The following is a 13816-nucleotide window of genomic DNA, read 5'->3' as shown; positions in this document are numbered from 1 at the left end:
TGCGCCATGGGTTCTCGTATCTGAATTATGGCGGGGATTGGGGGGCGGTTGTCGGGTGCCTTTTTTTGTCTTGTATGGGTGGTGCTGGGGCGGTAGTGTGGACTATGTTAGTCGGGGTTATTTGTTGGGACGGTGAGTGAACTATAGTTAGGGTTCTGATATGAAGGTAACACGCTATCGATACAATGGCTTGTAAAAGTTCTTCCCGCCCACATCGAAATAATAATTTAGCACAACCATACAATAATACAGACGCAGATCTAGTGTACGAGTGACTGGTCTGATGTCGATTGATGGGTAGTTCTTACAAGGTACCTCCTGAGATCGATACATTATGCGGTGGCAATACCGAGAACTGAACAGCTTTGGGAGTGCTGTCCGGGTTGAGATGCCAAGCCATCGCCATTGCCCTGTTAGATCCTTGGCAATGCTGGGCACAAGGCTTGATTTGCTAGGTTTCTCCCACGCCAGGAAGAGCTTCAAGTGGTGAAGGTTCGCTGGGGATGTTGTGGCGCTTGGGCACATGTTACACCACGATGAAGTAGTCCTTTCAGCTAGCCTGAACCTTCCCAACACCGCCAGGCCCAAAAGACAAAGAAGATGGCCTAGAGTAATAAACAACTCGAAGAGAAGCTCCATCTCCTCAGCCTGGCGTAGGGCTACCTCCTAGAGCGGCGATGTTCTCTGGGCACGAGATAGAGAGGGAAAGCATCAATCGAATTCATAGCTATCGGGATGATCTGACAAGCAGGTCAACTCGAACTCCGCTTCTAGGCCCTGAGTTTCCAGCGCCAGATACCCGGGAGCAAAGATCTCCACATGTCGCGCCCAGCCTTCTGCGAGTAATACGTGAGCCGTAAGTCTCTTGTTGCTGGGTGGAGTCAATGTGATGACACCTGCGAGAGAGGTGGAAAATGCTGGGATTCTGACCACCATTGGTTGTCTGCGAGGAACAAGCGAAGGCCACAGCGGTGAGCGGCAGCCTGATGACCAAGGCCGCAGGACTGCCGCCACAATGATCTCGAGTAACGGCAGGTCCATGTTGAGGCTTTGCGGTAGAGGTTAGAACTACATAGCAGTGTAGTGTAGTCTGCTGTTTCTTTCGGGGTTGAAACCACAGGTAAAGAGTGCGAAAAAGCACAGGAATAACGTACGGAATAGGCTGTAAATGGTAGTGAGGATGCGTATTGACCAACCGGTCCAATTGCCAGTCCTGCACGCACGCCAGGAGCATCTGAGCCCCCATGTGCCACGGCTGCAGGCGCGTCGAGGCCGCCACCTGTCCGTTCGACTTAAAGCGTGCAGGGCGATGCACCCGGTATCCAGCGCGTCTTGGTCAATCACAGAGAAGACCTGGGGCTTGGCGTCGATGAGCACCTGACCCTGGCGCGTCATCGATAGGGACCGGAAATCGCCGGTCTCGAGGTAGTAGAGCGACATTCGTTAAGTGAGGGATACCGGGCCGAGCTTGTGGTTGGAATCTGAAGATGGGGATCATCTCCAGCGGTGCTTTAGCTCATAGGGTGGGTGATGCTTTGGTTTTTAGGGACGTATCATACGTTGAAGACTTTGAGGAGCGAGATGTAGATTTGTCAGTGTGTTTCTCAGTCGACGGAGGCTCAACAAACGAATTTCTTTGGGTGGTTAGTGCCCCAGGCGGGACCATGAGATGATAGAGGATAGTATGAGGTCGACAGGGGTAGAGGAAGAAGCGAGGGAATGGTACGACTATTGACACTGGTTAGGTTTTACGTTGAGGTTGTCCAGATATAACGGGGTTGCTATTTCACACATCGCTGAAGTGTTGATTAACAGTCGCCTATCTTTGCATCAATTCGCGTCCTTTTTGCAGTTCATCGGAAAGGATGTGGCTTTTCACCCATTCCTCCCGCAGCAGAAGACCAGAGCAAGCCTTCCAGAGAGAGATAGTTGATGGGGCAGAGACCGGCACAAATAAACACCATCCTCTGGCTGAATCTCACCTGTCATCGTCCTCAAGGTTCCACTGAATACAAGTTGGGACCCCACCCGGCTAGAGGTCCACGCCGCAAATTGGCGGTGCAAGCGATTTTGAATTATCGGTAAGCCTCGTTATAGTCGATTCTGGGAGACAACAACCAAATCATGCAGGTTGACAGAGGGGAAACGCGGGAGGTGGTATAACCTCAACTGGCGCGACGAGTCGGCACTGCAACCCGGGAGACCTACCAGATCATCTAAGTGTAGTGGAGTGAACCAAACTTCTGAGACTAAATCTCCTCAATCTGGCTAGGAATAGCTGATTCCGGTAATTAGTGGGGAAGCCGGAGCACCTGACTTGCAGTACAACATTTGTCCCAGGTTGTTTACTGCTTCGAAGCTTCATCGTCGTCCATTGAAGAGTCAAGTATTTTTAGTGAAGTCCTAGGGCTGGAGAAGCCTAGGGCAAGAACCAGAGGAAATGAAGTCAGACCTGGGCCGCGACGTAGCTACCTCGAAATTCTGGGCTTTCTCTTGGCGAAATTGCCCCAAACGCACTGTCCAACAATTGGTAGGACAATAAGACTGAACACCAACCAAATATGTACAATCAAAAACAAGCCCTCCTCCATGCATCAACCTGATGCAACGCTGCTACCTGGTGTGAATCGGTGCCTAGCCGCCCCACAATGGAACCCGTATCCGATCCACACTAGCGAGAAAAAAAGGGTTCTGACCTGCTGCTGCAGCAAATCGCAGGCAACGCTTAAATAGCTTGCTGGTGCATATATCCTATAAAAAGCCAGTAACACGATCTTCTAATCAGCCAACACCCAGTCACTTTCTATTTACAGCGCTGCCGATTATCTCTTTGTCGACGGTGTCGTCACCAGCCGCAAACCTACTGCCCTAACCTGTCCGCGAAAAGAATGGCTGACCAGAACACCCCTTCCCAGGCCTCGGAGACAACCGCTGCAGACGCAGCAGCAGACAAAGCCATGCATGAAGCCCTCACCCGCTTCCGCAGGCGCATGCTTACCGCCACCCGCGCCTTCATTCAATCCCGCATCGCCGAGGTGGAAGCCCGCGACCCGACCGCCCCCGACAAAAAGAAGATCCAGCGGATGGCGGAGTGGCGGCACTGCGACTGGAATCCGGAGCCAGACCGCTGGGACGAGGGCAAGCCCTACCTCCAGATGGTGGATGACGACGCCGTGCCCGGCCGGCGCATGGATGGGATCTACCCGACCCAGCTGCGCACCGAGACCGCGCGACAGATCTACCTGGATATGCTGCAGGGGGTGTTCCAGCGGCAGGCGGAGGCGCGGGCGGCCACAGAAGGGGGAGAGCATCCCGGGGTGATCCCGCGGTGTGAGGAGCTGGGCCGGTTCCTGCGTCACGCACACGAGGTTCGGGATCCGGATTTGCGGCAGTCCGGGGTGGCGGGGTTTGCGGCTGGGCTGTATATCCATTTTGAGGACGAGGAGCTGGAGGGGATTGGGGAGGAAGTGCAGGGCGAGAAGGATGAGGATGGGGAGGGTAGATGGCGGCGGCAGCGTGAGGACCGGTATCATGAGTGTGTGCGCACCAAGTGCGAGGATCTGCGGGAGTCGCTGGAACAGCCCAACGACTATGGTTCGTCCTTATTTGGTCGGGCGACGATTGTGGCCGATGTTGATGACGATCTGGAGGTCAAGGCGGGGGTACTTGTTGGACAAGAAGGGTATCGGGGGCAATGGCCCGAGTGGTATAGTGCTTATCTTTACTGTCGCAAATATTTGGATGATGACGACGACGAGGAGGGGACCGGGAAAAATCAGGAGGAGAACACGAAGCCGAAGTGGAATGGGGATGTCCCGGATTCGCTCAATATTCACGAGTGGGGATGGCGGATTGTTTTCATGGAGGTGGACTACTGCGACCCCTGGGAGCCGCAAACGCTGTACGGGCGCAGGCCGCGCTTCGACTCCATCCCCGAATTCCTGGACTGGTACAGTAGCTGGCCGGACCATTTGACCGAGCGACAGTTGCTGAGTTATCGCCGGCACGCGCGAGGATGCGACGGCTGTCAGACCGATTGCGAGTCAGAGTGTGAGGATTGCTGTTGATTGGAATCTAAAACATTTCCCGTGGAGAAAACTACGGAGCCCACAGCAGCCAAAGGCTACAAAGGGTTCGTGACAATTGAATGGATTGCCCATTAAGTCTGACCAACCGACTTGATGTAAATTCTCGAATCCATCAATCGAGTCATATCTTCTAAGGCCAGAGCCATGAGTGTCCACTCAACATCACCAGGGAAGACTCGGAATCCAATAAAAGCGCCCATCATGGACAGACCCACAGCCAGAGCAAGTGATCTCATGCCCAGGACTACCGGCCTTGGGTCCGTGCACCAGCACGTCTAACATGAACGCCTTGCCGTGGATGCCGGCATACAGAGCGTTGTGGACGAGGTCATCGAGCCCGGAGTGCTTGCCGCAGCCGGAGCAGGTTGCGCGCTCCCGCATCATCCGGCTACCGCGCAGGGTGAGGAGGGATTTGTCTTGATTGAGGTCAGTTTAGCCTCTTGAGTCGATGAGGGTCTGATGACCGACCCTCCACATCGAGCATCTTGGCGATATGGTTTCTCTCTGCATCGGAGAGGATCCAGTGGTAGCCGTTTTCGCCGGTGGGTAGTTGGAGGAGTTCGGATGGAGATGGAGCGTCGATGGGAATTTGAGGGACGAGGAGGGAATGCATTTTGCTTAGGTTGGTGTCAGAGTTGAGACGTTCCAGTGTAGGGGGTTCGATCAATGTAGATTCGGAAGTAGCAAATCTGCTAGCTGGAATCCCTTTCAATGAATCCTGATTTATCGTTGGGAACTGTCACCAAGATATATGTGTTATACTGCGATCGTCCCACACAAACCCCGGTTCAAAAGTCAAAGTCAGCATGACAGGTGCAACAGGCGTGGCACCATGTCTGAACGATTCAATATGACAGAGCCTGCATGGAACCCACCTGTTGTGCTCTCATGGCCTGGCCCTCTTTGGCTCGCATATTGAGTCAGGTGTCAATTTACCGGCGCAGGTAACACATGCCACTATGTATGAATTGTCAATGATTTACCCCACTCCAATCGCCAACAACTCACTAAAATGATGCTGGGCGTAGGATGCGCGACTGCGGTAATTCGAGGCGGGGGTGAAACAGAATCCATGATGAGATTTGATGGTCCCACTAGGTTTCTGACCCAATGATCAGACTATTGGATTAAGCATCATATGAAATAACAAGAAGACACCATCAATGCAATCCAGACACAGACAATTCAAGATTCGATTTCTGGAGCTTCCGTCTCCTTTGCTACTGCATTAATCGAACAATGGAATCCGGCGGCGCAGGCTACAAGCTATCTCCTCAGGAATACTATCAAGTATACCGGTATCCACCTGGAAGTAAATAAATGTAGTAAATAAAAAATTATCAGTATTTAAAGCTAATAAACGGTATCCGCAAGCAGGCGGCACGAGTCAGGGCACGGGCACTAAACTAGCACGGTCTTATCCGGCGTCCAGCCCCAGCCCAGCCGTTGCCGCATGGATGCGACCTTGCATCACAGCACATCAATGACGCCAACAATTTCACTGTCACACTCGTCACCGCCTGCCCCCTTGTATTTAGGGGGTCAACACCACTGCATCCACTGTGACGGAGCACCTAGTCAATCACCATGGGGGTTCAGTATCTGTTGTTGTGAGTGCTTACATCCGACCATTAGTCACCTTTGCTAAGGAAGAAACTACCAAGCCATTGCACCTACACTATCCCGGTCGCAGCCCTACTCACTATATTCTACTACCCGTTCTTCACGAGGAGAGACATCTGCAAGATCACTTTTCTGAACATTGTAAGTCCCCTTTCCCTCCCTTCACTTCCAGGATGGAGTCTGACGGTGACCTTTAGCTAGCGGTAACAGCCACAATACCATGGGACTCCTACCTCATCCGCCACGGGATCTGGTCCTATCCCCTGGACGCCACGTTCAACCGAACACTCTACGACATCCCGCTGGAGGAGGTCGCCTTCTTCGTCCTGCAGACCTCCATTACGAGCCTGGTGTACTGCATCTGTTCCAAGGCGCTGGTGCTGCCCATGTACCTACCCGTGCAGCCGGTGCGGCGGGCGCGGGATCTAGGGGGACTGGGGTTGGTCGTGTTGTCCGCGATCGGAATGGGTTGCTTTTTATCTGGGGGAGAGGGCACATATCTCGGCTTGATTTTGATCTGGAGTTTACCGGTTGTGATTCTTCAATGGTTGGCGACTTCCTCCTTTCTCACGGGTACGCAAATCATGATGAGGATTAACAATGGCCAGGATGCTGGTCTCCCCGTTCATCGTCAGTCTGCCGTGGAAAGCGACTGCTCTTCCGATCGTCCTTCCGACTTTGTACTTGTGGGTCGCAGATCGCAGCGCCATGGCCGCTGGCGTGTGGTCGATTGAGTCTGCAACACAATTGGGGGTCCATGTTGTCGGGCTGGAGATTGAGTACACCTCCCTTCCCTTTTCTTGCTATCTGGAGACAAACTTACTGAAAGGACAGGGAAATGCTTTTCTTCCTCGTGACAAATATGATGATCGTCTTCGGGCTGGTGGGGTTCGACTACGCCTGTGCGATGGCCGAGTACACCACCATCTGCACGGGGGTTGCACCCAGCACGACGCACGATGCGGTGAAGGACGTCCTGCAGGCGGTGATTCACCCGCCGGCCATTCAAGCCTCTGTTATTGCAGACCTCCAGCAGGCCGTCGCGCGGCTGCACGAGAAGAGCCAGAGCATGTTCGTCGGGAGTGCGCTGTTCCAGGGACCGGTGCGGGTGGATCTGATCAATGTGTACACCTTGCCCACCACCCTCTAATGAGCACTGTTAACTAGAAACTAGCTACTCATTCTGCCGCGTGATCGACGATCTCATCGACGAAGCCGAAGACGAAGGGGAAGCACGGTTCTGGATCGCGGAGTGTCAGCGAGCCTTAGATGCGCGGATCCGACCGCAGGAACAACCACGCTGCCCCAGCCCTAAGCCCCTATACGATCAAGTCAAGCAGAACCTTCTGCACCGCGCAGTATCAACCCTCCCGCTCTCCCGGATGGCCACGCAGCCCCTCTACGACCTCCTCAAAGGCTTCGAGATGGACTTAGCTTTCACAACCCCTTCCCCCTCCGCAAAGCACAAGGTAACCTTCCCGATGGCAACAGAACCCGACCTCGACCGATACGCCACCTACGTCGCCAGCACCGTCGCCGAGCTCGTCCTCGACCTCCTCCACCACCACCACAACCAGCCCCAACGCTACGACCGCGAGGCGATGGCCCACGCCGGCCGGCAAATGGGCAAGGCGCTGCAGTGCGTCAACATCGCGCGGGACATCCACCGCGACGCGGCGATTGGGCGGGTGTACATCCCGACGACCTGGTTGGCGGAGACGGGGCTCGCTCCGGCGGATATCCTGGAGGATCCACGGTCGCCGGCGGCGTACAAAATGCAGGAGAGATTGCTGGACAAGGCGGAGAGGTTGTATGGTCAGGCCCGGGGGGCGATTGAGGCGCTTCCGCCCGGGGTAAGAGGGCCGGTGCGCACGACGGTGGAGAGCTATATAGAGATTGGACGGTATCTGCGGGAACGGAGGGGGGAGAGTCTGCAGACGGCCAGAAAGACGCGGTTGCCGGTAGGGAGGAGGGTTAGGGTTGCGTGGGTGGAGATGTTGTAGTCGCCTGCGAGGGCCTGTAGGAGCATGAACAACTTGTTCTACGTAGAAATGAATGCTTTTACCGAGTTCTCTTGGGTTTGTGTGCAACTTGATACGCTATTCGCAGACGCGTATACTGTCCACCCTCTGTCCCCATCCCGTTGGGCCACCAACCCTAACTCCAGTAACAAACAACAAGTCAACACCCTACCCAGCCTAAATCAATAGCAAAACAGGCCACCCCCACCCCACGACCCAAACCCCCACCAATACCGCCACCAGCACCAGCACCACCAAACCCAGACCTCTCGCTTCCCCCCAACCAGGCGTATCCCACCCCGTCCCCCCCTCAAAATCCCTGACAACCTCCTGGGAAACAATGCGACTGCCTGCCAAACAAACCGGCACCCCCGTACCAGGATGCGTACTAGCCCCCACAAAAAACAACCCTTTAATATCAGGATGTCGCACCTTCGGCCGAAACCCCAACACATTGAAGAACGAATGCGACAGTCCTAGAATCGCCCCGCGGTCGAGATTGTATTTCTCGCGCCAGGTCAGCGGGGTTTCCAGCTTCTCGTGGATCAGATGGGATCGCAGGTTGTGCTTGCCGGTGCGAGCCTCTATCGTTGTCAGGATTGTTTCGCGGAGTTGCGTGACGATCTTGTCCCAGTACTCTGGCTGGGATTTTGCGGTGGCGGTGTCAGGGGAGGAGGGCGAGCTGTCCAGGTTGCCGACGGGGACGAGGACGACGAGCGCGTCGCAGCCGGCCGGGGCGGCGGTGGAGTCGACCCGGCTGGGGACGTGGATGTAGAAGCTTGGGTCCCTGGGGAGGTGTTTGTCGTGGAAGATCGCGTCGAAGCTTTGTTTGTATTCGGACGCGAGGAAGACGTTGTGCGCGGAGAGCAAAGGGAGGGTCGTGTTGAAGGACCAGAAGAAGCTGATACTGCTGCACGAGGTTTCTCGTCTGGTTAGGGAGGTGGAGTATGCTGTGGGCGGGAGGAGGTGGGTGTAGGCGTAGATTAGGTCGGCGTTGATGATGACCGTATCCGCGGTTAGGGTTTCGCCGGTCGTGAGTTGCACCCCGGTGGCGGTCTTCTGGTCCGCGGAGAGGGTGATGTGCGAGACGGGCGTGTTGAGACGGTAGGTGGCCCCGTGCCGGGTGGAGATGGCGTGGATAGCGTCGAGGACCTTCTCTTGGTTAGTACCGTGGACATGTATGCGGGAGTTAGGGCTGGTGAGTTAGGTATATGTCTCTGAGTAAGTATACTCACCCGTCGAAACCCACCCCGCGGATACCACACCCCATACACAAACTCGGCATACTGCAGCAGCGAGTACGTCCCCGGCGCCTCGAACGGGTTCATCCCGAGATACATGCTCGCGAATGTGAACGCCTGCCGCAACCGCTCCGACGTGAGGTACTGCGCCGCCCGCGCGTAGACGCTCGTGAACGGATGCAGCCGAAAGATGTTGCGCACCATCCCCGGCTTCATGATGCTCCACACGTGCGGGTAGTTCGAGTACAGCACATGCTGTCGCGAGAGGTTGTAGTGCCGTCCTGCCTCGACCAGGAACTGCAGGAAGCGCTCCCATCCCGGTCTGCCTTCATGCTTCTGAATCACGGATTGCATGGCGGCCATGTCGGTGGACAGATCGAGGGGGGGCGAGGCGTCGGCGAAGTAGATCCGGTAGTTCGGGTTGCATTTCAGCAGCTCGACCCCCTCTGCCGCGAGGGTCGTGTCGAGGGCGGCGAAGACTTCTTCAAAGTATTCTGGCATGAGCAGGAGGGAGGGGCCGCGGTCGAAGCGCTACACCTTCATTTTAGTGGTGTGTGGGTGCTTGGGGCAGAGAGGGTTGTGAACGTAGCCATTCTCCTCGATCAACGAGCATCGTCCCCCGACGGCACCGTTCTTCTCGACCACCGTCACTTGATACCCTCGTTTCGCCAGGCGGGCGGCGGTCGCTATTCCGCCGGCGCCGGCGCCTACAGAATATTCCATGTGAAAATCCAATACCAACGGAGAGGGAAGTGGTAGCATACCGACGATAATCACGCTGGGAGGTGTGGACTTCATCTTGCGGAAACTCTACCCTGTGTTACTCCCCACCCGCCCGATGCCAGTTGTTTATACATTTTCTTAGCCTGTGCAAAATAAATAGCACCGACCACCGCCGACGCAACTGAGGTCATCAATGAAGTAATGCGTATTTAGCGGGCTGCAAGATAAGGTTACACCACGGAGGCACCGGGACTCGACCCTCAAGACCGTTCCCGGTTCTGCCGAACCTTGATTTTACACCAAGTACAAAAACCAGACCCAGCCCTGCACACTCCCTACAGCAAACTCGGCCGCTCCTGGCGCCGCATCCCATCTCGCACGCCCTATTTCTGACCATATCGCTGGACCGTGCGCGTCGCGACCTTCTCCTCGTCATAGATCGCCTTGACGCTCGGGTGCGCGATCGCCGCCTCCGCCCACCGCTTGAAGTTCGGCGTCTCCTTCTCCAGCGTCTGCACCAGGTCCGCGGGGAACAGCCCGTACTCGGGCTTGGCCAGGGAGAACAGGCGCAGCAGGAACGAGCCCAGCAGCACCTCGGCGAAGGTGAGCTTCTCGCTGCCCTCGAAGTAGGGGCCCTGGCCGGCGGTGTTGGCGGGGTAGATCAGCGGCTCGATTTCCTTCTTCACGGCCGCGACGAAGGCGTCGCTGGAGGCGCGGCGGTCGGCGTCGCTGGATCGCAGGGTGGCGTGGTACAGGCTCGAGATCTTGCTGGCCCAGGTGTCCACGAAAAAGGTGGTGCGGGCGCGTTTGAGAGCTCCCTCGGGGGTGTTGGAGGGGGGCAGGATGTGGGAGGGGTAGGCGTCGACGAGGAATTGGGCGATGATAGCGGACTCGAGGATGATGGTGCCGTCGTAGGAGAGGGCGGGGACGAGACCGCGCTTGAAGGCTGTTAGTATCGAGCGGATGGGGAAGTGTAGGGGAAGCGGCCGTACCGGGTTGACTTCAAGATACCATGGTTCACGCGGGGTGTCCAGGTCGATGGTCACCTCCTCGTAGTCAATGCCCAGCTCGATGAGGGCGATGTGCGCGCGGTGAGCCCAGGGGCACAGGCGGTTGGTGTATAGAGTGATCTTGGGAGACATTTTTTGGTGAATGCGAATGTTCTTGCGATGGTGTTAAGGGGAAGAAAGGTGGGAAGTTGAGGGGTTGCGGGGAGAATTAATAACCGCGGGATGACGCCAGTCCACGCCAAGTGGGGAGCGGATCGCGTAATTCCACGGCTCTGTCTATTATTAATTCGGCAGTTGAGGCCGACCCCGGATATTAGAAATCAACTTGTTCTGTAGCTAATGCCAAGTCTATCCTAAGGAACTTGTGCATGTGAGTTAGTTGAAGGAATGGAGTGTGCAAAGTACTCGCTGGTTCTTTGTCATCAAGTTTCTGAGTGGTTTACCGAAACAGTTGGGCTGTCGAAATGAACATATATCTCAGACGGTATCGCAGACCGAGTACCCGGTGTGGTGCGGATAAATGAATTAAAATCCGGGAATGATACGACCAATGCTCTCACTCGATCTTAGATATCGAGGACATCCAAAGCGCATCTCTGCTATCGCTTTTGCAGAGCCTTTTATCCAGCCATTTCATACGCGATGAATTAGCACATTCTTCCTGAGCACATCCCGACACGCGGGCAACGTACTGCGCTTTCAGAAAACTCCAGCAGTCTACTCAAACAGGGAGATATTGTCGGTACACGAGAACTTGAAGAAGCATTCCCAACATATTTCATGAGAACAGTAACGTGCAGCGACGGGAATATTGTTGAGGCACAGTCCCTCAGTGAATAGTCCTTCCGAATGGCGAAGGGCGCAAAAGTAGCAGGCCAAGCCCCAAACGCGAGTCGATGATCAATATGATGATATCTTAGCGCCAAGAACATGCCGGTCGATCTGCTTGGCGAGCTGGTATCAGGGTTGTCAAACGACCCAGCTTGTAACGACAATGCAGGATCGCTGCCTCAGGCATACACTCTGTATCGCGTAGCCAGTACTTCAGCCCATATCTTCACCAGGGAAGGAAACTCGACATCAGATCAAGACACTTTGATTAAAAGAATCGCGTATGGTAGTTGGTTCATATGCAGTCATGTGATGTTGTGACCAAGACAATGGCGATAGTATCAGAAACTAAGGGTATCAAGGATGGAACTTCATTGTGCAAGCCAGCACCCGTGCGTTTGTTGTAAGCGTGACTTGACCTGTCTCTTTTCAGGACTTGCGCTTTCAGGCAGTGCATCATGAGCTTTCGGAGCTTGTTTCTCGCGAAAGGCAGTTTGGAATCTCTTATGAATCTCTCATCCATCCATCACGTCCACTCCTTCATTGGGAAGTCATAGTGCCAAACCCCAATTCTTCTTGTGGATAGCCTTGTAGAGTAGGGGGATGCGTCCACGTCCACCTTTGTCGGCCCGTGAAAGATCTGCGTGCAGCGTCCGAAATGCTACGGGTTCCGGACAAACAAAAGCAGAGGGTCATCAGGACCGAGCTATGCGCAGGTTTGATACAACAGCGCTGCCCCTTCGTCTGCCTGAGCTGCGTAGTACAACCTCGTTCAGCCTTTGCCGCAGTAATCTTCCTACTTGGCACCCTCTCTGAGCAACATCCTCACATCGAAGATATCAGGTATGAACTGTTGCACCTGCCGAATGACCCCCTCTTTTGATCAACCGTTAATTACCAATATTCCTATTCTTGTGACATGTACAGCTGTCCGTCGCCGTGAATGTCGAAGTGAACAGTCAAATGCTGAAGCTGGATACTTGAAACCACAAATGCGGGGATGCTGCCTCAGGCATTCACACCATATAGCCGATACGAACTATGCTCTCCGTGTTACCGATCGGCTATGTTGACCGAGGTTTCAGCCGTCTCATATCCCAATCAGACCCTGAAGCCTGAAGGGATGATTGTGTGGCGTCATACATCGGCTGTCCGGCTTTACGCCGAGGAATGCCGCACCGGCCAACTGACAAGATGCCGACTTAGCTATTCCGGCTGTATGCTTTCTCTTTCTTCCACTCCTCTCCTCTCCTCTCTTCTTTCACAAACCCCAATCCCACTTATGCTCTAATGACAATTTCTAAAGATGCCTTCTCAGGACAGTTCCACTCCACACCAGCCCCGATCCCGTGCCAAACAGGCGTGTCTCCACTGCAACCGCCGGCGCATCCGCTGCAATGTGCAGGAGACATGCCCGTGCCACAACTGCATTGCCACAAACGTTCCCTGCACGATTGGCGTGTCAAAACGGGGAAAGTGAGTTCTATCTCCAATTGTTCTAATCAATTTGCGGCATTGCTAATCTCCAATAAGGTACGCCCGTAAGAAGACTGTCCGACACACTCCCAAGACCTCGGCGCCTTCGCATTCGCATTCACCTTCATCCCACATCATCAAAGACAGCAAAGGACCCTCATCACTAGCAAATGAACAGCACGATCTATCACACATAGATTACCTCGGCAATTCCATGGCCCCGCTGATATCCGACCATGCAGACGACACTCACCAGACCGTCTTCCTGGGCGAGTCCAGCCCCCTCACCGTCGTCATCGACGAGGGCCATCACGCATCCCCAGACACATGGACCACCACCACCACTTCACAGACCCGTCTCTGTTACCCCATCCCCGGGCGCTCAAATGTCTCGCACGCGCGCGACGAAGCCCTCCGCTTTCGCAAGCTGCGAACAGAACACCAACTCCAAGCAGACGGCGCATTTTCCTTCCCCTCACCGAGTACCTGTGCACTCCTGCTACAAGAGTACTTCAACTGGTTCCACCCGGCCGTTAGCCATGCGTCTTGAGGGACCTGCGGCCGTTCCACCTGATCTGCAATCCGACTCATTGCACCCGATTTATCCGTCCCCGAAACTGCCAACCGGGGATGACCCTGTGCAGCACGGGGATGGGTTATTCAATTTCGACGCGGACTATACAGATATTTTGTCGTCGCCATCGCATAATCCGACAATTAGTCTAGAGAATCTAGAGTATTTGTATCGACTCCTCTAGATACATGCCCTCCAGTGATTGAACCACATGATGAGGGGTTGGTGA

At 54.9% G+C, this 13816-nt stretch overlaps 6 protein-coding genes across 6 annotated transcripts; 2 read left to right on the top strand and 4 right to left on the bottom strand.

Annotated features, from left to right (window-relative positions):
• Positions 1–711: 711 nt before the first annotated feature.
• Positions 712–1440, bottom strand: BO82DRAFT_434882 (uncharacterized protein; the record flags this gene model as incomplete). Its single annotated transcript, XM_025640979.1, has 3 exons — positions 712–1048; positions 1155–1291; positions 1345–1440. 3 exons carry the CDS (start codon positions 1438–1440, stop codon positions 712–714), a joined length of 570 nt encoding a protein of 189 aa, XP_025488856.1.
• Positions 1441–2945: 1505 nt separating this feature from the next.
• On the top strand, positions 2946–4067 carry BO82DRAFT_247549 (uncharacterized protein; the record flags this gene model as incomplete). The annotated part of the gene is made up of 2 exons (XM_025630838.1): positions 2946–3467; positions 3516–4067. Coding segments are annotated over 2 exons (1074 nt in total), but the record flags the coding sequence as incomplete, so codon positions are not given.
• Positions 4068–4250: 183 nt separating this feature from the next.
• Positions 4251–4742, bottom strand: BO82DRAFT_434880 (uncharacterized protein; the record flags this gene model as incomplete). Its single annotated transcript, XM_025640978.1, has 2 exons — positions 4557–4742; positions 4251–4504 (listed from the first exon to the last, which is right to left on the bottom strand). The coding sequence occupies exons 1-2, from the start codon at positions 4699–4701 to the stop codon at positions 4251–4253; spliced, it is 399 nt and encodes a 132-aa protein (XP_025488854.1). The 5' UTR covers positions 4702–4742.
• Positions 4743–7596: 2854 nt separating this feature from the next.
• BO82DRAFT_377094 (phytoene desaturase family protein) lies at positions 7597–9696 on the bottom strand (the record flags this gene model as incomplete). The annotated part of the gene is made up of 5 exons (XM_025637562.1): positions 7597–7728; positions 7831–7840; positions 8031–8884; positions 8968–9504; positions 9559–9696. 5 exons carry the CDS (start codon positions 9694–9696, stop codon positions 7597–7599), a joined length of 1671 nt encoding a protein of 556 aa, XP_025488853.1.
• Positions 9697–10079: 383 nt separating this feature from the next.
• On the bottom strand, positions 10080–10838 carry BO82DRAFT_290847 (glutathione S-transferase family protein; the record flags this gene model as incomplete). Its single annotated transcript, XM_025631703.1, has 2 exons — positions 10080–10634; positions 10689–10838. The coding sequence occupies 2 exons, from the start codon at positions 10836–10838 to the stop codon at positions 10080–10082; spliced, it is 705 nt and encodes a 234-aa protein (XP_025488852.1).
• A 2005-nt stretch (positions 10839–12843) lies between these two features.
• BO82DRAFT_421487 (Zn(II)2Cys6 transcription factor domain-containing protein) lies at positions 12844–13701 on the top strand (the record flags this gene model as incomplete). The annotated part of the gene is made up of 2 exons (XM_025640171.1): positions 12844–13013; positions 13071–13701. 2 exons carry the CDS (start codon positions 12844–12846, stop codon positions 13561–13563), a joined length of 663 nt encoding a protein of 220 aa, XP_025488851.1. The 3' UTR covers positions 13564–13701.
• Positions 13702–13816: the final 115 nt, after the last annotated feature.

The sequence above is a fragment of the Aspergillus uvarum genome (genome assembly GCF_003184745.1).
Source record: "Aspergillus uvarum CBS 121591 unplaced genomic scaffold BO82scaffold_54, whole genome shotgun sequence".
Classification (NCBI taxonomy): Eukaryota; Fungi; Ascomycota; class Eurotiomycetes; order Eurotiales; family Aspergillaceae; genus Aspergillus; species Aspergillus uvarum.
This window is presented reverse-complemented; position numbering and strand designations above follow the sequence as displayed.